Source organism: Leopardus geoffroyi, chromosome D3 (genome assembly GCF_018350155.1).
Source record: "Leopardus geoffroyi isolate Oge1 chromosome D3, O.geoffroyi_Oge1_pat1.0, whole genome shotgun sequence".
NCBI classification, from domain to species: Eukaryota; Metazoa; Chordata; class Mammalia; order Carnivora; family Felidae; genus Leopardus; species Leopardus geoffroyi.
The window spans coordinates 6575570-6601850 of record NC_059339.1 but is presented as its reverse complement, the minus strand read 5'-3'; the positions used below and the strand labels follow the sequence as shown (position 1 = coordinate 6601850).

Genomic DNA, 26281 nt, shown 5'->3' with positions numbered 1-26281 from the left:
GAAATGCTTTTTTGTTTGTTTGTTTTGTTTTTAAGTAATCTCTACACCCAATGTGGGGCTTGAACTCGACCCTGAGATCAAGAGTCGCACGCTCCACTGACTGAGCCGGCCAGGCACCCCTGAAAGAACAGCAGATTCTGACTAAAGAACCCGCCAGATGCTTCCAGGGAATAATGGTGGGGAGTTCTATTCCACCTCAAGCATTACTATAGTGTTTCTGTATTTTCAACCGACTTCAAATTTTAAATCAAAAATTTTTTAATGGCGGACTAAACTGGTGGATAAAGATACGCTTTTTTTTTTTTTTAAGTTTTATTATTTTGAGAGAGAGAGAGCAGGGGAGGGGCAGAGAGAGAAGGAGAGAATCCTAAGCAAGGCTCCACACTTACCACAGAGTAAGGCGGGCCTTGAACTCACAAAGCATGAGATCATGACTTGAACTGAAATGGAGAGTCCAACGCTCAACCAAAGGAGCCACCTAGATGCCCCTAAATGCGTTTTTTTTGTGTTTGTTTTTTTTTTTTAAGTGTAGGGGCGCTTGGGTGACTCGGTTGGTTAAGCATCCAACTTCAGCTCAGGTCGTGATCTCGCGGTTTGTGGATTTGAGCCCTGCATCAGGCTCTGTGCTGACAGCTCGGAGCCTGGAGCCTGCTTCGGATTCTGGGTCTCCCTCTCTCTCTGCTCCTACCCCACTCACGCTCTGACTCTGTCTCTCTCTCTCAAAAATAAACAAATATTAAAAAAAAAAAAAAAGTTTATTCATTTGGGGTACCTGAGTGGCTAAGTCGGTTGAGCATCTGACTCTTGGTTTCAGCTCAGGTCATGATCTCACAGTTCGTGGGTTTGAGCCCCACGTCAGGTTCTGGGCTGACAGTGCGGAGCCTGCTTGGGACTCTCTCTCTCCCTCTCTCTCTGCCCCTCCCCCCACTCTCTTTCAAAGTAAATAAACTTTAAAAAATACTATTATTAAAAAATAAAAGTGTATTCATTTATTTAGAGAGAGGGCATGTGTGCAAGTAGGGGAGAGGAAGAGAGAGAATCCCAAGTAGGCTTTTTGCTGTCAACGAGGCGCCCAACACGGGGCTCAAGTTCTTGAAATGCGAGATCATGACCTAAGCCAAAGTCAGACACTTAACTGGCTGAGCCACCCAGGCGCCCTAGAGATGCACATTTTGAGAATAAAACTATAAAGAGACACACAGAAGTCATTACTATAAAAGGACAGCAGCTACTTTTTGTGGGGAGGAAGGGGGTCGCCACAAGGTGACACTCAGAGGGGTGTCGGATGGCTGGCGGTAGTTAGAAGGATGTCACCATATCTTTTTAAGCTACACATTTGTGTATCTTGTTTTATTATCAAAAAAGAAAAGATTAATAAGGAAGGTCCATTTTTTGGGCAGGGGAGAACTGTGGAATTGAGCCAAACATTAATGGCATTTAGTGCCACCATTCATCCACTGGGAGGTCATGGCTAGGTGATACTTGACATCCCTTAGCTTAACGTCAGGCTAAGAAAATGAGAGAAAACCACGTGGAGAAAGATGTACACGTCAGTAAGTTACTTGCCCGTTTACCCCATTAACTTAATAGACTGTATGTTGCCAAATATCCTCTCTGATGTCAAAATACACACAATGGGGGCACCTGGCTGGCTCAGTCAGTAGAGCACGCAACGCTTGATCTACAGGGTTGTGAGTTCGAGCCCCACATGGGGTTTAGAGCTTACTTAAAAAAAAAAAAAAAAATACACCCGACATTCCCTAGGAGTTGACTTATAAGTAGATTTACGAAATGAAGGCCCAGAACCTGATTTGTTTGCGAATTTGTGCAACACCGATCACTCAAGCTGCATTTGACCCTACAACTGTTTGGGGCTTTTAGGCATGAGTAGTAGCTTGGCTTGTCAGAACACATCTGGAGTTCACGTGTAACACAAGTAGGGGGAAGAAGCCATGAGGCGAGAAGGCCCATGTCACGGTCTGCAGTCAAAACCAGCCCATTCCGCAGGCACAGACGGCACGCCCAGTGCACGGATCCAAATAAATTTACCTTTAAGGCAGCCAGGTGGGGCTCTTCTCACCTTGGAGTAACCTGGTTTGGAAATTCAAGCGGCATCCAGGGCCCTTCCCCGTTCAGAAGGCGGCCAGGTACCTGCATTGGCACACGACAAGCCGGTAATGGTGGGAAGGGAAATGGGGAGCCGTAGACAGGAGAGACAGAGGCTTCAGTCTGTCTCCTTTCTCGTACCTTCCAGGACTTGCCGTCACGTGCACGAAAGAGAGGTAGATAAGCCCGCTCTCTAGAACCTGTTCTTGGCGGCCTTTAGAACGGACATGGCTGGGACCTTGCCTTATGCCTGCAAAACTGCCCCCGTCCCTCATTTGTCTGTCTCCCCCTCACCCCAGTGAATCCTCATTACACGGGATTAGTGCCTACGGAACGTAGTAAAAATTACCGCAAAATTCCTTCGGAAGGCACTGCTGGAGACCACCAGATTCTCAACACATCCGGTGCGACCTGGTTTTCCCCAGCACAGAGCAGGCCATTCTTCGGCGAGCGCCAGAGCGAGCTAGCTTGCGTTTAGAAGCTGCATTATATGAAAACCAGATTCCCTTTTTTTTTTTTTAAGGTTTTATTTTTTTGAGAGAGACAGGGCGTGAGCAAGGGAGGGGCAGAGAGACAGGGAGACACAGAATCCGAAGCAGGCTCCTCCAGGCTCTGAGCTGTCAGCACAGAGCCCGACGTGGGGCTCAAACTCAAAGAGATCATGACCTGAGCTGAAGCTGGATGCTCAACCGACTGAGCCACCCAGGTGCCCCTGAAAAACAGATTCCTTTATTTAGCACCCCGGAAATGCTCACAGGATCATCAGAGAATGGCCTCATCGCGAGCGAGGCAGTGGGCAGAGTCAGTAACACCGGTTCCACTGATGTCTTGTGTTCATCCCGGCACGCATTTAACTCAGCTGCAGTGAAGACGCGCTGTGATGCTACTTTTGACCCCTACCTTCTGACTTAAGCAAACACATTCCTTCCTCGGTCCGTGGTGTTAACAGCATCGTCACACAAAATGTTTCTGGGCCAAGTGGAAAAACACCGTGACAGGTATCTGCCACTCTCACTGAGATGTTTTTTAAGATAGCACTTAAGAATTCAAGGAACCCACACCTTCACACAAATTGTTAATGAAAATAAGCTTTATTACATCAAGTAATAAATACATACAAAGATGCAAACAGTTTTAATCATTTTCTTCCAGATGTTTGGATCAACTTACACGAAAGGCAGAACTGAAATCCACACACAGTCTTAGTAGGAGTATTTTCGGGGGTTCTTGTTAGGTTTGGTAGGTTGCTCTTTCTTCTGTATTTATAACTTGTGCATTTTTAAATTTGACCTCAAAGCACTAATAGTCATGCAGGCAAATGCTTAAGCACAAAAGAAGTTACATTAAGCAGAATCCACACCATGTGGCAAACGTATGCACTAGAAACAAAACCCTGGAGTTGTTGTATTAGCTTATGAAAAGGAACGAAGAACAATCTGGGTAACATAACGGTATTCAAAAGGGAAGACAAAAGGGAGACACTGGTGTCTTTGCTGTGAGACAGGTATCTTTTCCGTGCATCTTCTAAATCAATGCTTAAAAAAAAAAGAAAAAAAAAAACCTGGGTGATTCCTAACTATTTAATATGTAAATCCTAATCAACGGCAAAATATTTCTCAATCTTAGAGCCTCATGAACCATGGCAGGGACACGGGAAGGAGAAACCGAACTGTTACCATTTTGAAAACAAGAGTTTCATCTGAACGTGGGAGTTGAGCTATAACTTCTCTTCTTGGAAGAAGACGGAAAACCTTCCACGCAAACAGGCAGCTAGGATCTGGCATTCCGCTCCGTTTCAGCCAAGCACTCTCGAACCAGTCCTCTGGCATGAATGATGCCTGGGAGAGAAGCAGAGGCTGAGAATCACGCGGCAGGACCCATTCCAGAAGAGAGGGCCCTTCACAACCAAGCCACCCCAGGATTCCCGCGGTTTGGAAAGGCGCTAGCATCCCATCCCCTCCTGGAAGGCCTTCTCTCCTGGCCAAACTCCTCTTCCTGGCTCCCTGACAATCCCTTCCTGCACACAAGGGGCCAACCAGCAAGCTCTCTTCATGTCATACCATCAGATGACTGGAGTAAACGTGTCCCCCGCTTTCACTAAACCTGACCCACTTTGGAGAGTCTGTGACTTCAAATCCTTATTTTTCTCTGGCTTCTTCACATTCTAAACTCTAGAAGGGACTTGTCCAATGTCCAGCCTGCACAGTTAGAACGCAAGACTGCTCATTTTTGTTCAACCTTGGTCCACCGTGACGTCCGCCTGCCGGGGTGCCTAGTGTGCATCTTCTGCCCTATTACACCCCTGTGCATCTCTTCTCCCTCTGCTCTGGTGGTTATGGTTTGGTTGTTGGGGTTTGTTCGGTTTAGCCTTTACTGAACTCCGTGAGATACTGATCTCGTTTTAATAGACGCCAAGAATCTATTCCTCCTCAGAGACGACTGCCGGAGGGCTGTGAATGACGTCCCCCAAGTCACGTAGGCGTCCCACGTGTCACAAATCTTATCTCTGAGCTTCAGAAGACCTTCTCTGGAAAGGGCCAGACGGTAAATATCTCCCGACTTTGCAGGCCACACGGTCTCTGTCACAACTACTCAACTCTGCCACTGTATCGATAGAGAAAGCAGCCATTATACAAGCAATGCGTGTGGCCATATTCCAATAAACCTTCATTTATGGAGGCCGAAGTGTGAATTTCAGATACTTTTCACGTGTCACAAAATCATTTTTCACCATTAGAAACTAAAAACCATTCTTGGCCTATTGGCTACAGTTTGCTGACCGATCGCCAGTGCTCCTGACTCCCTTGCACCTTTTATGACCCTTCTTCAACCTCGTTATGACATAAACTTGGCTAGCCAATGGTGCTCACAGGTGCTCACCCAAGACATGCCCTGGAGGGGTCACCAGGCTTATCTGTATGTTGACTTGAACCAACAGGTTTTTTGGGTGACTGCAGATCGCCTGTTCGACTCTGGCGTCCAGCATCTTCCCAGGGATTTCCACTCAGGGAACCAGCACGCCGGGTGCCAGGACTGTTTTGCTTCTCCTGACTCCAAATAGCAGCCCAGACGCAGAGCGATGCCCACCTCACCCCCAGCTTAGGTCAGGTCAATCCCACCACTCCCCAAGTCCTCTCCAGGTCCAGCCTCTTACTGCCAGCTCCCCTTCCGCACGCCGGTGCCCGTTCACCACCCGGTCGGCCGGTCCCTCCACAAAGGCTTCATCAAGGGCGGTGAAGCCCACCGCTGTGGGCAGGCGCCCGTCCTCAGCCGGCCGTGCCCATCGCTGCCGAGTCACCGCCCCCACGGCAGCCCCTCCTCATGCCCCACACTTATAACCACAGAACGTTCCTCTCATTTCTCTCCGAACTTGCCTCTCCAACCTTCTTCAGAACCCCACATCCCTTCTGAAATTAAATCTGCACCTAGGCCACTGCTGCTCTGAACTGCCACCTTCTAAAACAGAAATCCTCTTGTCCCCTCCGCCCGACTCACGTAGCGAGGGGACAACCTATCTCACCTGCTCGGGCAGTCACATCTTCACAGGAGTCACTTGTTTTCTGTGACCTCATGCTCCCGCCCTCCCTCTCTCCCTCCCTCCCCCTTCAGTCACAGAAGAATTTCGCAGTGTTGTCCCTCTCATCTGCCCAGACCAGGACGGACCCATGCGCCCCACTGGGCTCTGCTCCAAAGATCTGACAGCAGAGGGCAGCACAGGACCCGGGACCTCATGACTCCTGGTCACCAGCTCCCCCAGAGGAGGGAGACCCGTGCGTCTGACCTCCTACAGCTCCCGGGACTGGTGTCAGCCAACATTAGACAAAGCTGCAGGATCTGGGCTATAAAGATTCCTTGTTTAGGGGTGCCTGGGATTAGTATTGTGTACAGATTTTCTCAGAAGTCTCTAACATCCTCTAGCAGTTCTCAACCTGCTTTGAAACTCAGAGACATGTAACTTAAATCCAGACACTCCTGAACCTGTGTAAGCAATTATCCTGTACAAACAAGTAACCAACATGGAAACACAGGGGCAGTTATGTTAAGGATACCTGTATACCTGTTTTACGGAGAGAATCAGTAACAAAATTTGATGCCTTCGCTAGTATTAATAACAGCATACTTGGAACATACTTTACATTTAAATGGGATTTAAACAGATTGAAAGCTGGGGGGGGGGGGGGACTTGGGTGGCTCAGTCTATTAAGTGTCTGATTCTTTTTTTTGTTTTTTAAATGTTTATTTGTTTTTGAGAGAGAGGGGAGTAGAGCAGAGGGGCAGAGAGAGAGGGGAACAGAGGACCCAAAGTGGGCTCTGAGCAGAGAGCCCGATGCAGAGCTTGAACTCCCAAACCGTGAGATCATGACCAGACACTTAACCAACTGAGCCACCTTTAAAAAATTTTTTTAATTTGGGGCGCCTGGGTGGCTCAGTTGGTTGAACGACCGACTTCGGCTCAGGTCATGATCTCACGGTTCGGGAGTTCGAGCCCCGCTCGGGTTCTGTGCTGACAGCTCAGAGCCTGGAGCCTGCTTCGGATTCTGTGTCTCCCTCTCTCTCTGTTCCTCCCCCACTCACCCTCTGTCTCTCAAAAATAAATAAACATTCCAAAAAAAAAAAAAAAGATTCCTTGTTTAAAGCACGAGGACCCTCCCCCGAGGCGCGCCAGGCCTTCCCATCAGATCCCAAGGATGGTCTACATCCCACACACCCGCCCCCCCACTGCCCCTGCCTGCTGTCAACATATCAGATTAACAAACTGGGAGCCCAGGGAGCCCCTGGGGCGTAGGGGACTCTCCTCCCAGAAAATCTTTCACAGCAGTTAGCACCCAGCAGGGAGGTCCAGGGAGTCGGGGACCCACGACTTACCTCGTTTTAGTCTCTCCATGGCGCTCTTACTCCCCGCATAGGTGGGTCTGATCTCTTTCCCCAGCTCCTCGATGATGGCCAGCAGCTCAGCATATTTGCTTTGGGGCACCTGGCTGTTCCCAGTTCCCTAGAACGAGAAGGAGAAGTTTAGCTGGACCGAACCCTAACCTGACCCCAAGGCCATGGTCAGGACCCCACCACAGGCCAGCCGCAGCGAGAGCAGGGCAGGGAGAGGCCGACCCAGAGGGTCCAGCCTGAGGGACGACCACAGACCAGACTGCAGGGCCTCTCTGCTGTCCTCCTACACTCGAGGAAACCACTAGCGGCCTCCAGAAAACTTTTATCATCTCAAATGAGGAAAAGGAGAACTGGTTTTCTCGGCAAGAAAGGGTCCACCGGGAATTTCCCGGGACCCAGGTGGACGCGCCAGAACATCCTGGGGGATGACAGTCCAGAGCAAGTGCGTGAGACGGGGGCCACACCTCGGGGTCAGCAGGGCTACACATAACTACCAAAGACCATTTGGACAGAATCCAGAATGTATTTCAGTTCACCTATCCTCTGCCACCCGCCCCCCACCCCTGTCAGGGCCCACCCCACAAAACCCTTTCCTCCAGATCCCACCCACCGCCCCAGCAAGCACCGCAAGGAGTGAGGAGGGGGTCCCGCGAGTCGCCCCCCCCCCCCGCCACAAGGCCCTCGCCTGCTCCTCCCTCCTCCTCTGCTGCCTCTGCCTCCTGGCCTCCAGGGCCTTCCTCCTGTCCTTGCCCAGCTCCTCAGCGCCCTCCACACGCTGCCACTTCTTCCCACGGTGGCGCCACACCCGCTTCTGCTCCTGGGACAGCACGGCCTGGTGGGGCATGACCGGCCACCAGCCCGTCCCAGGGGCGGCCTCCACGGCGACCTCAGAACGCAGACACGTTCCGGCAGAGAACCCTACCGCGGCCACGGCCCGGCCAGGTCCCTCCACGAGCAACAACAGGCAGTGAGCAGTGCCAGCATCGACCCCACTCAATGGCGGGGAACCGCATCTCCGCGAGGTCACCAAGCAGGGGTCAGTCTTGGAAGTGGCAGAATCAGGTGGAAACCCAAATGGCCTGGCTCAGGGGCCACCAGCCCCCGCTGAAGTGCATTAGGCTCCAGGAGGATATCGGCCCTGTCCTCTATCTTTGCTGGGGCCGTGACCTTGTGGGGAGTGAGGGGCCACAGGGTCTCCTCTCCTCTGTCCAGGCTCGGATCCAGAGCCCAGGTCAGGCTTACTTACTTCCCCAAGAACCAGGATCAGAGACCCCCACCCAGGGATACACATGGGTGGTGGCACCAATGGGACAGCGGCGCTCAGGGCTTCCAGCCTTTCCTTGGGCTCCCCCATCCCCCATCTCTCGGTGCCCCCATGAACCGCCCCACCCCGCCGCTCCTCCGCTGACCCACCCAGCCAGGAAGCTCAGACGACTGCTCCCTTACATCATTTTTACTCCTTCATCTGTCCCACCAGCTCCCCCGCCCTGGACGGTGGGAAGCATGTCCCCTCAGTGGCCAGGCCCTGAGGCCACTCAGTGGCCAGGCCAGAAGCCCTCCTGCCAGGCGTCCCCCCACTGCCATACCTGAGTGTAGCCTAAAGACGGTGGCCCGTAGTCGCTCAGCAGCTGGCGGTACTGCGAGGACGTCGCCATACTGGTGGAGGGCGGGTGCACGCTCCCAGCTGTGGGGGGAGGAGAGGAGAGTTCGGGAATCGTGTAGTCGTACCCAAAGCAAAGACTCTGGGTCTTGCAACAGTCCCCCTCCCCAGGACCCAGGCCACCAACAGTGGTCTTTTGTCTTCGTAGGACGGGCCAGAGACCCCGCTCCCGTCCTCTGGTTTGGCGATGGCCAACACAGCCCAGATGAATGGCGGAAGGCAGCTAACAGCTCACTGCTCCTCGTACTCGCCACCAGGGCAGACGTCGCTCATCGACCGCAGAACAACCTCCCATCCGTGCAGTCAGGCTCGGTGGCCAAGATGAAACCCGCTGCCATTCTCAGCCTAATCCTCGCTAGTCCCTTTTCCCTGGGTCCTGCTCCCCAGAGGTCGATGACCTAGAGCCACATCAGTGCCGCAAGAGCGCACCTGCTCCTGAGGCTGGTCCACATCGGGCTAAAGCTTCCCGCGTGCCCAAATCTCCGCTGGACGCATGGTAAGGAAGACAGAGGGAGGGTTTAGAGGATCTGAGACGCAACCCTGGCTGGGGCCGGGTTCGACGGACACCGAGTCAGGAATCCGGAGTTTATCACAGCCTCTCTGTGTGTCCTCAGAAGCCTCTCGCTCTCGCTGAGCCCCCGTGGCTCCCTCCCCAAAGTGGGGACAGGACTCTTGACAGTCTGATTCTATGCCCCGGATGGCTCACATCCAAAGAGGGGAGGGAGAGGGCCCCACTTATGGACTGCAACACTCGGAGACACCGTCCCTCATCTGTGAGGGACCACGTGGGGACAGGACCCAGCTAAGAATGGAGTCTCCTGGATGGGGGGTGGGGAGTCATCAGCAGGGAATTTTCCGGCTCCGGCTCAGTAACTGGCAGCATGCAGACCCATAATGGCGTCCAAGTGGCCATTAGCGGGTAGAGGATGTCCTGCAGAATTACAAACAGCGGTAACCATGGAGAATTTACCTAGCCCTCCTCGGCAGCCGCCCGCCTGCCTCCACGCCCAGTCGAGGAGCAGCTCCCCCTCTGCCTGCCGCCCCCAGAGCCGAACGGTCTCTCGCACACACGGCGGACTACGCAGACTTGGCCCCGGGGATGGACAGCTGGTGCCAGGCTGGCCAAACCGACCAGCTGCTCATCTGGTGTGAGCAGGGGAGGGAAGGGGAGGAAGGAAGCTCAGGGGCGCAGGCTGATGGAGTGGAAGGGGCCCGAGGGGGGCCCTGGAGCCCCTCAGGGTAGAGAGACAAATGGTCCAGAGAGGGGAGGTGTTCCCTTGAGCCACACGGCACAGAGGAGGCTAGCCCCCTGACACCCGTCCCTCCCTCTAGGAGCCGGGGACAGCTCTGGACCCAAGATGTCTTTCTCGCTATCAGGCCTGCCCTGGATTTCACCACCTCCTCACACCCCGGGACCCAGGTTTAGGCTCAAAGGTGGGATGCCCAGTCGGGAAATACGGATTCTGCCACCTCTAAGCTGCTAAGTGGGCACATCACTGGGCCACTCCTAGCCTCAGTCGCCATGCCTCTGGAGTGGGGATGATAATACACCTGTGCTACAGGCATGCAGCTCTCAGGACGGGGGTGCACCACCAGCACGTCCGTGACCTCCATCCAAGGCAACCGCGATGTGCAGGGGCCAGAGCACAGGAAATGGGACCGGGTGGGTGCCCCCCAAGCACCCTCACCACGTCAGCCAAACCCCAACTTCCTGAACCCTCTGATGTGGGCAGTGAGTGTGGTCTTTGCAGCCCCAGACCCGGGTTCCAGTCCTGACCACTACAAGACATCGCCCCTCTCTGGAAGGCCAGAGTGCTAAATGCCAGGGCCCACGGGGTTATGTATCACCACACAGCACCTCAAGTGTCTAGAAGATTCCATTCCCTGGCAGGAGGTGAGGGGACTCAGGTGTGCACCCTCTGCACCACCCTTTGCCCTCACCTCTTGTTGCTCCTGTCTCCCTCCCTGGCCCATCCTCTCTCCTGCTGACAAGGACCCAGACCAGGAACCGGTCTGGCTGTGCCACTCCTGGCCGCGTGACCTTGGACTAGGGCCTTCGCTCTCTGGGCCTCAGTTTCTCCATCTGTTTGAGGCAACGGTTCCCAATAGAATGTCTAAAGGCTCTAGATCCCACTCTTCCATGGGGCTAGGGTTAAGTCTCGGGGGGCTAAGGGAGAAGGAGGAGAAATCGCCCAGTTGGGGCTGGGGGGTGGGAAGGTCGGACAACTGCTCTGGGCTTGCCTCTCCCATCGTCAGGTGACGCGGTACATGACCCCGATTCTGTGCCAATGCCAGTCCCTTACTCGGTGTTGAAGGCGGGGGCGGCGGGGGGGGGGGGGGAGGGGGCTTCTGTGGTCCTGGAGAGAGTTGGCAGAAGGGCCCTGAGTTCGACTCCTGCAGAGGCAGGGAGGGCCGGTGCATCGGGCTGCAGGAGGCCAGGGAGAAAACCAGACTGGGCGTGAGCACGGCTGTCTCTGAGCATCACAGACAATGCGCGCAGTGTGCGGGGACCAGGGAGGGCCCGGAGCCGAGGGAGGGACTGGCAGAGGCCAGCAGCTCCTGGGGCCAGGCGCAGCTCCCCGCCCCCACGCCAGACAAAGAGCAGCCTGGGCCTGGGGAGCTGGCGGCCTTCCCGCCACTTGGGGCGCCTGGGGAGGGGGGGGATGTGCTCTCCGGCGGGGAGGCGGGGGCTTTGTCTAACTCCGCCACTGCCACCACCGGCCAGGCCGCGGCTTGGCAACCCGCGAGGAGGCAGGGCTGGAGGGCGTGAGGGATGATGACAAGGAAGCCGGAGGAGCGGCGGCGGAGAGTCCATCTTGGATGCAAATGGCAGGGGGAGATTGGGGCTTTCAAAAGGGTCCATGGGGAAGGGTGCAGCCCGCCACGAAAACACCAGATTATCTGGGGACCTCAGCAGTCCTCCTGGAATTCACCATAGAAGAAAACCTGTGCACAGGTGCCGGCCGGCCCAGAACAGGGCTTCAGGGGTCCTGAGTGGGTGCCCCTGTCACTTGACCCCAACCCCCAAAAGTCCCCGTTTAAGGCACCTGCCTCAACTATACTAGGGCAGGCCTGAGTTTTCCAGCGTGTCCAGGCTGGCAGCAAGACCTTCCACGCAGCCCACCCCACAGACAGACGCAGGAGTCTGGGAAAAATCCTACCTGGGCCACAAAGCCTGTCTTTGTAAGGTCTGCAGACCCCAACGGTGGTGAGAACATTTGAGAAAATAGTGGCTGTTTGCTCTTGGGACTCGGTAACCAAACGTAATCAATTCAACTATGCCCCCAACCGAACCCTGAAATCTTAACCCTTTCCAACCCCCCAATCAGTGTCCCGTAAGTTAAAATACATATACATATATATAAGGCTTTTCTGGGTTCCTCTTCAGATTTTTGGAGTGATGGAGTCATCGTTTGGAGACAAGGCCCAAAACTTGCAGCCAACTGCCAACGTGGCATTTCTGACCAGCAAGGCCAATCCCCTCCCCCACAAGGCCTCTGCCCCCTCCCCCCTCCAGCGCGCCTGCTTTTTTGGAAGTCTATTTCCAACCAAGCGTCTAAAGGAGAAAGACCCAGGCACCGGGGAAAAAGCCGGTCACACCCTAACTCACAATTTTCTTCCCTCCCACCCCGGGTCTCCCTTGATCCCTGGGGCAAGCCCCTGGGCACAGCCTAAAGCTCCTGACAACTTCTGGAGGAGTTTCCTGGGATCACCCACGTCCAGCCCCCGAGGAAGAGAGAGGACGCCCCCAGCCCATTCCCTGGCTTCCGCAGAAGGGGCCTTCCAAGCCCAGACTTGGGGGCTCCGAGATGCGGGGTCTGCGCTGAAACGCCGCTCCCACCCACTGCCCGCAGGCACTCGGGAACCCCCAGTCTCCCAACTTCTGTCACTCCGCGCACGCCTGAGAGGACCTCCGGCGTGCCGCGTTCCGGGTACCCCTGCTCCGGCGCGCCCGGCCGAGCCCCCCTCCGCCCCCTGACGATCGAGTCCCCTGCACCGCCGGTGACCCCAGCGGCCTCGCGCCCTAAGGGGCGCCTACACCTGGCACGCGGGTCGCCCCCGTCCGGCCCACGCGTGGCTGGGCCTTGCTCTCGTGCACCCCTGCAGCCCGGGTCCCCGGACCCCCAGCCCGGGCCCGCGCCCCCGCTCCGCAAGGGCGGCCCGGGCCCCGGGCCCCGGGCCCCGCGCCCCGCGCCCCGCTCCCGGCGTGGCCCGGCCGCTCCCGACTCCCGCCGGCAGGGGCCCTCGCCGAGCCGCCCAAAAGCCGGAGGAAAAAGGAGCAGAGAAAAGCCTCCCCCGCCCTCTCCCGCCGCGCTCCCCGCGATCCCTCGGCCGCCGGCGTGGGGGGGACCGCGGCGGCCGCCCGCGCCCGCGCCCCCGGCCCCGACCCGGCCGATTCCCGCCGCGGCGCGGGGCGCCCCCGCGAACTTTGGCGGCTCGGGCGCCGGAATCATGGCGGCGGCGGCCGCGCTGCCCCGGGCCGGGACCCGGTGCCCGGCGCCCCCGGCCACCGCGGGCCCCCGGGAGCCGGGGCCGGGGCCGGGCGCGCCGGCCCCCAACTTGGCGGCACTTGGGGCGCGGCGCGCGCGGCCCGCGGGGCGCACTCACTCACCGGCGTTGAGGGAGGCGGCGGGCATGTGCGCGGCCAAGTTCGGTTTGTAAGACATCCCCCCGAGCGGCGGGGCGCGCCGGGGCGCCGCGGGGCCAGGCCCGCGAGGGCGGCGGCGGCGGCGGCGGCAGCGGCGGCGGCGAGGCCGGGCGGCGGCGAGGCGGGCCCGGCGTCCGAGCGCCCGTCCGTGCGCCCGCCGAGCTCCCGCGCACTTTTTGTTGTTGACGGCTCGGGCCGCACCGGCAAATATGGCCGTCCCTCACCCTGACACCCGCTGCAGTATATCACCCATACATCGGGCGGGCGGGCGCAGGGGCGGCCGCAAACTTTGAGCGGAGCCAGCGGGGCCGGCCCGGGCCGGGAGGGGGCGGCCCGGCGCGCCGCGGCCCGGCGTCAGGGGGCGGCTCCGCCCGCGGCCGCGCCCCGCGCCTCCGGCCGCGCTCGGCGCCCGCAACTTGGCAAAGTTTGGGGGGCTGGGTCCCGGCGGCGCCCGAGGCCCGCGTGGGTCCCTTTCTTCTTCGAGGCTCTCCTTGTGCCTGGATATTCGCTATTTTACTGCTTCATTTCTTTCTTTCTTCCTTTCTTTCTTTCTTTTTTTTTTTTTTTTTTAAATAGCGAGGTAGGATTTCAGAATTACTTTTTTCCCCCTTGACTGTGGGGGCAGGGATGGAAAATTACCTGGAGAAAATGGTGGCGAGTGGTATTTTTAAGCACGTAGATCATTCCAGACGCCGAAGTCTGGCCATTCCCCAGAATAAGAACAACCAATTCTTGACATTGATTTCAAATAAATTTCATGTCCCTGTCTGTATTAAGTGGTTTTTAACTCCTTGGGGGCCTGCGAGTCTCCTTGGATTCTGACGAAAGCCAAAGGCCTCTTTTCTGGAAAATTCACTCTTTAATTCACGTAACTGTACATCTTACCTCAGTCAGGTATTCGAGAAGCGCCTACTGTGTGCCTGGCACCTGTCCAGGCGCCAAGGAGGATGAATTTGATGTTTCTACTCTTCTGGAGTTTGCATTACAATTTTTGGTTCTCCTTCAACGCCTACCCCTCCAGCCCATCCTCAGGTCTGGCTGAAACATATCAAATATACCTCTTGGATTAGATGACTAAGCTTTTGAAGATACTGCTTCTTGGGGTTCAGCTTAAATAGTAAAGTTCGTCAAAATACACAAGATGCCCACCCTTTTCTGCCATTTTTAATCGCCATGCCTTGCAGATTTTTTCATTAGTCACAGACCTTCAGGCACATCTGGATCTAGTGAGGAATGCATCAAACTCTCTGCCTAGAGGGAAGGGATACCACACATGCCTTCCTTCCTTCCCTTTAGGATTAAAAGTGCAGGTGAGAGGCACCTGGCTGGCTCAGTCCGCAGAGTATTGACTCTTGATCTCAGGGTCATGAGTTCAAACTCCAGGTTGGGCGTGGAGCCTACTTAAAAAGAATCATTTTTTTTAATGTTTATTTATATATATTTTTTAGTTTATTGATTGATTATTAGAGAGAGCACATGCTGGGGAGAGGCAGAGAGAGAGGGTGACCCAGAATCCGAAGCCGGCTCCAGGCTCTGACCTGTCAACACAGAGCCAGACGCGGGGCTCAAACCCATAGACCCACAGACTGTGAAATCATGACCTGAGTCCAAGTCGGACACTTAACCAACTGAACCGCCCAGGCGCCCCAACACTTTTTTTTTTTTTTTTTTTTAATTTTTTTTTTTTCAACGTTTATTTATTTTTGGGACAGAGAGAGACACAGCATGAACGGGGGAGGGGCAGAGAGAGAGGGAGACACAGAATCGGAAACAGGCTCCAGGCTCTGAGCCATCAGCCCAGAGCCCGACGCGGGGCTCGAACTCACGGACCGCGAGATCGTGACCTGGCTGAAGTCGGACGCTTAACCAACTGCGCCACCCAGGCGCCCCCCCAACACTTTTTTTAAAGTGAAGGTGATACCCCCTCTCCAGCTTAAGCAGTGCCCCTGGTGATCAGCTTTAAGCTAGTTCAGCCAAGGGTGCTCAGTGAAATTTTACTTAGTGAATGAATTGATGTCACCCTCTCCTTTGCTGCCCCAGGGTCCCACAGGGTAGCACTGTTCAATAGAAATACAAATGCGAGCCACAAACATCATTTTCAATTTTTTAGTGGTCACAGTTTAGAAAGTAAAAGACACTGGCAAAATTGATCATATACTTAACCCAATGTGTCTTGAGCAGAATGATTTGATTATATCATGAACATAAATTAAGGTACTTTATATTCTTTTCATCTTACAGTCTTCAAAACCTAGCGTGTATTGTACACTCATAGGACATCTTAATTCAAACTAGCCACATTTCTTTTTTTTTTGTTGTTATTAAAAAAAAATTTTTAATGTTTATTTTAGAGAGAGAGAGCGTGAGCAGGGGAGGGGCAGAGAGAGAGGGAGGTACAGAATCTGAAGCAAGCTCCAGGCTCTGCGCTGTGAGGACAGAGCCCGGCACAGGGCTTGAACCCGTGAACCACAAGATTATGACCTGAGCCGAAGCCGGATGCTTAAGTGACTGAGCCACCCAGGCGCCCCTGGACTAGCCACAGTTCAAGTGTGTAATACCCACGAGAGTTAGCGGTTTTCCTATTGGACAGTGCAGGGCTAGAAGCTGCAAGCAGAGAGCTCACAAAGCACACACCCCTGGGTACGAAATCTGGCTCCACCCGTTAACTGTTCCTGTCTTCCTTGGCACAAGAATCTGATTCTCAGCGACCTGCCCCATCCCTCCGACAAATGGTCTGGGCTATTCTCTTTCGATGTTAATTTTTGTTAACGTTCATCTGTTTTCAAAAGTCAGAGCGAGACAGATCGTGAGCGAGGGAGGGGCAGAGAGAGAGGGAGACACAGAATCTGAAGCGGGCTCCAGGCTCTGAGCTGTCAGCACAGAGACCGATGCGGGGCTCGAACCCACAGGCTGTGAGATCATGACCTGAGCCAAAATCAGACACTTAACTGACCGAGCCACCGAGGCGCCCCTCCTTTTGTTTTTAACTATGTATAATTTACTTAGCACAAAATTTCCCCTTTAAAATATACAGTTTACTGGTTTTGGGTATACTCACAGTTGTGCAGCCATCACCAGTACCTAATTCTAGGACACTTTTGTCACCCCCAAAAGACACCCAATGGCTGTCACTCCTCATTTCTCACTACCCCTGGCTTTAGACAACCAGTAACCTAAATTCTGTCTCTACGAAGTTCCGTATGCTGGACATTTCCTATCAGTGGGATTATAGGGGGGCGCCTGGGTGGCTCAGCCAGTTGAGTGTCCGCCTCTTGATTTCAGCTCCGGTCATGATCTCACCGTGAGAGTCCGAGCCCCACATCGGGCTGTGCGCTGACAACGCGGAGCCTACATGGGATTCTCTGTCTCCCTCTCTTTCTGCCCCTCCCCTGCTCACTCTCTCTCAAAATAAATAAACATTAAATAAATAAATAAATAGATAGATAGATAGATAGATAGATAGATAAAAATGGAATTATACAATACATGACCTTTTGTCCCTGGCTTCTTTCACTTGGCATGGTGTTCTTAAGGTTCATCCATGTTGTAACACATACCAGTACTCTGTTCCTTTTTATGGCTGACTAATATTCCACTGTATAGATAAACTACATTTTGTTTACCTCCTTACCCGTTGAGGTACATCTGTATTCTTTCCACTTTTTGGCTCTTGTGAATAGGGCAGCTATAAACATGGGTGTGTCTGTGTGAACATGTTTCCAATCCTTTGGGATCTATACCCAGGAATGGAATCCCTAGGCCATGTGGTAACTCCGTTTCATTTTTTGAGACATTATCAGACTGCTTTCCACAGTGTCTGTGCTATTTCCCCCTCCCACCAGTGATGTGTTAAGTGGCCCAGTATCTCCACGTCTTCACCAACATTTTTATTTTCTGCCTTTTTTTTTTTTTTAAGGCTTCCTAGTGAGTACAGACTGGTATCTCATGACTGATTTACATCTCTCCCTAACAAATAGTGATGTCGAACATCTTTTCCTGTGCTCCCCAGCCATTTGTATATCTTCTTTGGAAAAATGTCTATTCTGATCCTTTGCCCGTTTTTTATGTTTTTTTTTTTTTTAACATTTATTTATTTTTGAGAGAGAGAAGAGAAACAGAGCGTGAGCAGAGGAGGGGCAGAGAGAGAGGGAGACACAAAATCCCAAGCAGGCTCCAGGCTCTGAGCTGTCAGACAGAGCCCAAAGCGGGGCTCGAACCCACGAACAGTGAGGTCATGACCTGAGCCAAAGTTGGACGCTTAACCAACTGAGCCACCCAGGCACCCCTTTAATGCTTTTTTTTTCTTTTTTTTTTTTAAGATTTTATTTTTAAGTACTCTCTACACCCAATGTGGGGCTCAAACTTAAAGAATTCTTTTATGTATTCTGGAAACCAGTTTCTTCTCAGATATACAAATTGTAAATAGTTTCTTCCATTCTGTGGGTTGTCTTTTCATTTTCTTTCTTTCTTTCTTTCTTTTTTTAGTTTATTTATTTAGTTTGAGAGACAGAGTGTGCCCATGAGCGGGGGAGGGGCAGCGCGAGAGAGAGAGAGAGAGACAGAGACAGAGACAGAGAGACAGAGAGAGAATTCCAAAGCAGGCTCTGCACTGAAAGCACAGGGCTCGAACCTATGAACCTCCAGATCATGGCCTGAGCCAAAATCAAGAGTTGGACACTGAACTGACCGAGCTACCCAGGCGTCCCTGTTTTTTCATTATCTTTTTTTTTTTTTTAACGTTTATTTATTTTTGAGACAGAGAGAGACAGAGCATGAACGGGGGAGGGTCAGAGAGAGGATCAGAGAGAGACACAGAATCCGAAACAGGCTCCAGGCTCTGAGCTGTCAGCACAGAGCCCGACGCGGGGCTCAAACTCATGGACCGCAAGATCATGACCTGAGCCGAAGTCGGATGCTTAACCGACTGAGCCACCCAGGGGCCCCTGTTTTTTCATTATCTTGATACTGTCCTTGGACACACACAGATTCTTAATTTGATTGAGGTCTGATTTATCTATTTTTTTTCCCCTTTGGTTTGCTCCTACTTTTGGTGTCCTATCAATTCCAAGGTCACGGAGATTTTCACCTACACTTCCTTCAACGAGTTTCATAGGTTTTGTTCTTACGTTTAGGTGTTTAACCCATCTTTAAATTATTTTTTTGTGTATGGTGTGAGGGGGGGTCCAAGTTCATTCTTTGTATGTGTATCTAGTTGGTCGAGTACCATTTATTGAAAAGACTATTTTTCCCCATTGAGTGGTCTTGACAGCCTTGTTGAAAATCAATAGATGATAAATGTGAGGGTTTATTTCTGGACTCTCAATTCTGTTCCATTGACCTATATATATATATATATATTTTTTTTTTTAATCAAAAAAACTTTTTAAATTTATGTTTATTTTTGAGAGAGAGACAGAGTGTGAGCAAGGGAGGGGCAGAGAGAGAGGCAGACACAGAATCAGAAGCAGGCTCCAGGCTCTGAGCTGTCAGCACAGAGTCCGACACGGGGCTCGAACTCATGGACCTCGAGATCATGACCTGAGCTGAAGTCAGAAGCCCAACCGATTGAGCCACCCAGACACCACATCCACCCATATTTCTATCCTTAAACCAAAATGGCACTGCTTCGATCACCCTGGCCTTGGGTAGGGCGAAGTCAGCTTTGAATTTAGGAAGGGTGAGCACTCCAACTTTTTCTTTTTCAAGCTTGTTTTGACTATTCTGGGTTCCTTGTAATTCCATACAAGTTTTAGAATTGGCTTGTCCATTTTTGCAATCAATCAATCAATCAATCAATATCAACTGGAATTCCGATAGGGTTCGTATTAAATCTGTGTATGAAAGTCGGGAGTATTGCTACCTCTTTTTTAGTGTTTGTTTATTTTGAGAGAGCGTGAGCACAAGCAGAAGAGGGACAGAGAGAGAGGATCCCAAGCAGGTTCCATGCAGTCAGGACGGAGCCCGACCCACGAACCTTGAGATGTGACCTGAGCCAAAATCAAGAGTCAGACGCTGACCCGAGTCCCCCAGGCGCCCCAGGACATATTGCCATCTTAATCGCAACATATGTCTTCCAGCCCACGAACGCAGGAAGTCTTTACACTTAGGTTTTTTCCCTTTGATTTCAGCAATGTTTTATAGTTCACAGTGTTCAAGTCTTGTAATTCTTTGGTTAAAATTATTCCTGAGTATTTCACTATTTTTGATGCTGTTGAAAATGGAATTGTCTTCTTGATTTTGGATTGTTCACTGCTAGTCTATACAAATACAACTGATTTTTGTGTGCTGTCGTGTATCCTGCAACTTCCCTGAACTTACTCTTTGGCTCTTACTCTTTGAACTGACTTGCTTGTGTCTATATGGTTTCTCTAGGATTTTCTGTATATAAGATCATGTCATCTGTAAAGAGTTTTACTTCTTCCTTTCCAAGTGGGATGTCTTTCATTTTTCCCTTTCTTGCCTAATCGCCTTAACTAGAATCTCAAGAACAATTTGGGCATAGGTGATGAGAACAGACATCCTTGTCTTGTGTCCGATTTAGGGGGAAAGATTTCAGTGTTTCACCAGTAAGTATGATGTTCACTGTGGGCTTTTCATAGATGCCCTTTATCAGGTGGAGGAATTTCTCTTCTATCACTAGTCTGTTGAGCGTTTTTATCATGAGAGTTGGATTTTGTCAAGGGCGTTTTTCTGGGTCTCTTGAGAAGATCATGTGGGATTTCTTTTCCCTTTATTCAACAAATATTTGAGAGTCTCCTAAGTGCCAGACGCTATTCTAGGGGCACCAAAGGAAGACAAGCCCCACGCTGTCATGAGACTTCCTGTTCTAGGCACAGCAGCCACACTTAGCTCTCCCCCTTCCCCCCACCACATGGGAGTCATTACCTCACCCCTCACCTCCCACTGTTTCTTATTCTTCTTCAGGCCAGACTGGGTGATGAGTCTGGTTCTTGTTCATCCTCACACCTAAGCCTTCATGAAACTTGCCCCTATGTTTCAGCGCGCAAACTTCTGCTCGTCTATCAAAGCCCGGCTCAACTCTCCCACCTCTGAAAAGTCTCCCCTGGCTGGCTGCCCTCTACTGGTGTCTGCTCTTGTGTTTAATCTGGCCCGCCTCCTTCTCGAGTCTTGAGCTTCCTGAAAGAAAAGAATTGCATCCTTGCGTGTTCTAGTCAGGCACATACAACATTTCATAAATGGCCTCCATACGGTCCTAGAAAGGAGATCAGTTCTCCTCTGGAGGAAGGTCTGCAGTTCCCCTCTCTTTTCCTGCTCACAGCTCACTTCCCGTAACCGATGCCTTCGTCTCCTTGCGCTGCCATAACAAATTACCCGGAACTTGGCTTAAAACAAAGGAAGTGTGTTCTCTCACGGTTCTGGAGGCCAGAAGCCTGAAGTCAAGGTGTTCCCTCCAAGACTCCAGGGAAGAATCCTCTGCTCTCCCAGCGGCTGGTGGCTCCAGGTGTCCCTTGGCTTGTGGCCACATCATTCCAAGCCAGTCTTCACACGGCCTTCCTCTCTCCTTGTCTTCTCCCCTCATAAGAACACTTGTCATTGGATTTAGGGACCACCCGAATCTAGGATGATCTCATGTCGAGATCCTTTTTTTTATTACTTTTTAAATGTTTATTTTGAGAGAGAGAGAGAGAGAGAGAGAGAGAGAGAGAATCCCAAGCAGGCTCTGTGCTTCAGCACCCAGAGCCTGATGCGGTGCTCAAACCCACAAACCGTGATGACCTGGGCCGAAATCGAGAGCTGGCCACTCAACCGACTAAGCCACCCAGGCGCCCCTCATCTTGAGATCCTTAATTACACCTGCAGAGATATCTGCCCCCCCCCCCAAAGGTCACATTCCAGGTGGACACATCTTTTAGGAGGTAACCATTCAACCCACTACAACAGGCTTCAAAAACGACTTGGATTTCCCCCCCTTTCTTCTGTTCCTTCTGTCTCTGAGTTAAAACCCCTCAAAGGAGAAGAAAACAGACCTAGTGGCTCCATTCAAAACGTGTCTGTGATGACACTCAAAGAACCTTTTAATGAGTGGTTTTAGAATGATCTAGAATGGTTCCTCGTTAGTTTAATGGGCATTTCGCAGATTGGCTTGCCAGAAGCAGAGCAGATGAAGGAGACCAGAAGCCTGGGGAAAGAGCTTGACGTAAATCAGAACAACATTATTAAAATAATGCTCGGGATCCATATACTTCTCCTTAGCCCTCAGCTTATTTAACCTCCCTCGGCTTTAGTTTCAACTGTAAGTTTGGGGATTTGATGGGACAGAGCTCTAAGAATTCTGGGAACTCCAACATCTTAAGAAAGCAGGGAGACAATGCACAGCACAGACCATTTTCTCTAATGATCTCTAAAGCATCAGCCCAGAAAGGCCTTTGCATCATCACGTTGGAGCCATTTCCATCACTGGACAACATTCTGGAGCAATCTGCTCAAAGTGGGCCGCACCTGGTAAGAAAGGGGAGTCATAGAACTGGGGGAATATAGAAATTCTATTTAAGTGGGCTTTACTGTGTACCTATTAGCACAGCAGCATACACAGAACTTACAAATAACCTAATCAACAGTAGTAAAGGTATTCTCAGAAAAAAAAAAAAACTTACAAAAAATTTTTTTAACGTTTATTCATCTTTGAGAGACAGAGAGAGACAGAGCATGAGCAGGGAAAGGGCAGAGAGAGGGAGACACGGAATCCGAAGCAGGCTCCAGGCTCCGAGCCGTCAGCCCAGAGCCCGACGTGGGGCTTGAACTCACGAATTGCGAGATCATGACCTAAGCCGAAGTCAGACGCTCAACCGACTGAGCCACCCAGGCGCCCCGGAAAAAAACTTTTTTGGATATATGACCAAAAAAGTTTGGAGACCAGTGACCTAAGAAACTAGTTAGGTAGGCAGTTTGACTGCCGGACAAGTTGTGGGTGGCAGTATCATGGTTAGCTTATCACAGTCAGTGACTCCAACGTGGCGTTATGCCCTCAGGACAGTAAAACTAGACTTGATTTTATATCAAGTCAGGTTTTGATCAGAGATCCATTCCCAAATGTATTCATTTTCGGTTCGGTTTCTGCCATTACTCCCGTTTGTAGGCCAGAAGCCAGCAAGCTTCTCCTGCAAGGGGTCAGATAACCAACTTTTAGGCTTTGCCATATAGTTTGGCCATACAGTGTCTCCCATTGTAGCACTGAAGCAGCCTTACACAATACATAGAAGGAAAGGCATGACCGCGTGCCGATAAAACTTTATTTACAAACACTGAAATTTGGATGTCATGTGACTTTCGCGTGTTATAAAACAATCTTTTTATTGTTTTCAACCATTTAAGAATGTAAAAACTATTCTGAGCTTGGAGGGTCATTCGAAAACAGGTGATGCACTGGTTTTGACCCGTGGACTGTAGTTTGCCAATCCCTGTTTTAGACTACAAAATTTGTTTCTCAAGCTTGATTCCCTGTGGGTAGAACACCAAAAAACAGGGCACGTAAACCTTCGAGGGCAGAATGAACTTAGTTTCATATCGATACCTCTGGACGAGAAACACACTCAAAAAATAAACTGTGGGAACACAAAGTCAAACAAAAACCCAGGATTAACGCAGGAACTGAGAGAAATGCGTAATTTATCTTGATCTTAGGCTCGAGATGAAAATGGGGGATGTTTTGGAGAGTCTTCCTGTTCTAACCAGCGGGCACCTTCACGAAACACTCAACTTCCTACTATGGGTTCACGCTGTTACATTTCCTACCATCCTAATTTATTCTAGTTTGGATTTCTCTAGTAATTAAGGGCTCGCACATCAATCTTTGTTGAAAGCTTATCTCGCCTGGAACCAAAGGTGAGCATTTTGGTGTTTTTGTTGCTAAAAGAGGTCCCCTCCAGAGTTCCCCCAAGAAGGGATACTGAAGAAACGGGCGAGACAGGCTACCTTGAGGGGTGGAACAGCCCCCTGGGGCTGCGGGGGCGAGTGGTAGGAGTGGAAGCAGGATTCGCTGTGCGTTCTCGTCTGCCGATCGGCTTCGGTCCCGTGGTATTATTTAAGCGAACGACTAACCCGAAACATTAAGTCTCCCAGACTGATGTAGCAGCCACGTAGTCCTCCTACCCTTGCCTGATACTCTGTGGTAATTCTTAAATGAGGAGGGTTTGGTGATTTGGAACCAACCGCAAGGCACTCGCCTCTCCTAACCCAATAGTGCACTTGATGCCCGGCGTGGGTAGCTTTCGGGAGACGAAGCCAACGTGCCGAGAATCGGACTCTAAAAATAAGCATTTTGCACATTTCTTTTAGCCTCTTTTCTCTCCATAAAGGCCTCCACAGATGGCTTCTTTACATCATGCTCTCAAATGACTAGCTGTTAAATATTCATACTTATGGAAATGGTACTGTACATGCTCCAACCCCCCAGCCAGTTAACATTTGTATTTTCCGTATCTCAAGGCCCTTGTTCTTGGGCCTTGTCCTCTGTAGAACACAAACTCGTGCATAACACACACACACACACACACACACACACACACCCATCGTAGACACCAACTTTTTGCCTCTTTATGACTAATTTGCCTAGAATAGTTCTTTTATTGTTAAAGTTTGTTTTATTTATCTTGAGAAGGGGGTGGGGCAGAAAGAGAGAACCCCAAGTAGGGTCCGCGCCATCAGCGTAGAGCTCAACTCCGGGCTTGAACTCATAAAACCGTGAGATCACGACCTGAGCCGAAGTCAAGAGTCGGATGCTTAACCGAATGAGCCCCCTGCGTGCCCCTCGGGCAGTAGTTCTTGACCAAGGGGAGATCCTGCCCCTCAGAGGACATTTGGCCACGTCTGGAGACACCTGGGGCTGTCGCAACCAGGAGGACAGCAGCGCGTACCACTGGCATCTCATGGGTTAGGACCAGGGATGCTGCTTCACTTCCCACGACAACGGGACAGCACCTCACGAAGAATGGCCCGGCCCAAATGCCAATAGCGTGAAGGCCCAGGGTCCCACGGTGAGGCTGAAAGCAGACTTGAAAACACCGACGGGGAACAAAGTCCAAGCAAACTGGAACTAAAAACTCGGGGATGGTGGAGGCGTCCAATGAAGGTCAGGTCTCTTAATTTCTTATTCAGGTTAATACTAAGGTTATACCTTTAAGGGGCGCCTGGGTGGCTCAGTCAGTTAAGCGCTTGACTTCGGCTCAGGTCATGATCTCATGGTTCTGAGTTCGAGCCCCAAGCGGGGCTCTGTGCCAGCAGCTCAGAGCCTGGAGCCCGCTTTGGATTTTGTCTCCCTCTAGTCTCTGCCCCTCCCTCACTTACACTCTGTGTTTCTCAAATAAATAAATAAATACATGTAAAAAAATTTTTTTAAAGTCCTGTTGCAGTCTTTAAGCTCAGCTTACAAATATTTTATCTTGTATTTTTAAAAGATTTTTATTTTTTAAGTAACCTCTATGCCCAATGTGGGGCTCAAACCTACAACCCCGAGATCAAGAGTCGTGTGCTCTATTGACTGAGCCGGCCAGGTGCCCCTCAACTTACATGTATTTTAATAAAATTTTAGTTAAAATGTAGAACACTCCCTTTCACTCGTTCCATTAATACTCAATTATCTCACATATTTGACAGATTAAATCCCCCTAAACATTAACACCATTTACAAACTTGATTCAATTCCCTCAAGGATTTCAAGCTACAAATTGAGATGGTTCTCTTAAGCATTTCAAACCCCACAAAGACTCACAAATAAGCTGTATTCCAAACATTAAAAAAAAAAAAAAAGTCCATCCACGCGTTCCCACCCTGCCTCCCGCTGCCTTTCTCCAGGACAACAGTGCTGGCTCCTGGCCCAGGCCACCTAGGCTGGACGGGAGCCCACCCCGCACCAGCTCCCAGGTCTGCGCTGGTCTCCTCTGTAAAGAGGGAGGGACTCCAGCCTCCCAGGGAAGGTGGCTCATCTTTCCGTGGTGTCCTCTCATCTGTCCATTCCCTGTTCTCTGGCTTCCCAAGGCCAGCGCAAGACTGGGCCTCCTGGCCAATCCTTCTCAACGAGCTCCAGAGCTCAGCGGGAGCACAACACCGCCGCGCACCGGCCTCCACCCGTCTCAGCTTCTCTGGTCACTCACCTCCCGGGCCTCCCCTGCTCGGGCACACGTGAGCATTCCTGCTGTTTTCCTAACTGCCAGGACTGCAGGAATCTCCCGTGCTCACTCGTCTGCTGTCTCGACAGTAGAGGAAGTACCCGCGAGGAATCACCCGTGGGGACAGCATGTGACCCGATGCCAGACACACGCTTCTTCTTAAACTCTTACTAACTACAGGCACCAACCCCCCCAAATTGGAAACTGAACGCCTTTCACAGCTCACGAGCCAAGTAACTTCATCTGAGAACGAGGGAGGGACTGAAGACCAGGGAAATGAAGACAGAGAACACCCCACAGCCACCGGCATACACTAGGCACTCCGTATTCCCGGATAGTTTTCTACATCAAACATTTTCAGTTTTTTCATAAGCAGAGTTCGGATCGTGGACTGGGTGGCTCAACGCCAGGAATGAATGATTTTAAACAAGAGCCTCGTGCCTGCCTCCACGTCCTCCGATGCTGGCGGCCACCCTTCTGTGGCATTGCTCAGGGAAGACACTTGAGAGGGGAGGCCTCAGGAGCCGCGGGAGGCCGGAGGACCCCAGCCCAGGCCCTACCGCAGTGTCCGCGGGTGCGGCGGTGTGCACGCTTCTCGCCCCAAAGAGTGCCGGCTTCTGGGGCGCCTGGGTGGGTGTCGGTTGAGTGACCGACTCTTGATTTTGGCTCAGGTCATGATCTCATGGTTCGTGGATCGAGCCCCGTGCCAGGCTCTGGGCTGACCTGCTTGGGGCTGACTCCCAAGCAGGCTCCACTTGGGAGTCTCTCTCTGCCCCACCCCCACTCTCTCCCTCTCAAAATAAACAAACTTAAGAGGTGCTCGGCACCCAGATAAAGAACACACAGAGTGGGAAAAAG

At 51.7% G+C, this 26281-nt stretch overlaps 1 protein-coding gene across 2 annotated transcripts; it reads right to left on the bottom strand.

The window, feature by feature from the left end:
• Positions 1-3178: 3178 nt before the first annotated feature.
• On the bottom strand, positions 3179-13628 carry CDK2AP1 (cyclin dependent kinase 2 associated protein 1). 2 transcript variants are annotated; one of them, XM_045459075.1, is made up of 4 exons: positions 13263-13628; positions 8577-8674; positions 6973-7099; positions 3179-3944 (listed from the first exon to the last, which is right to left on the bottom strand). In XM_045459075.1, exons 1-4 carry the CDS (start codon positions 13315-13317, stop codon positions 3877-3879), a joined length of 348 nt encoding a protein of 115 aa, XP_045315031.1. In that variant the 5' UTR covers positions 13318-13628; the 3' UTR covers positions 3179-3876. The 2 variants fall into 2 exon arrangements, with proteins under 2 accessions (XP_045315031.1, XP_045315032.1); XM_045459076.1 differs by lacking the exon at positions 13263-13628 and adding an exon at positions 9080-9104.
• Between the last annotated feature and the right edge of the window lie 12653 nt (positions 13629-26281).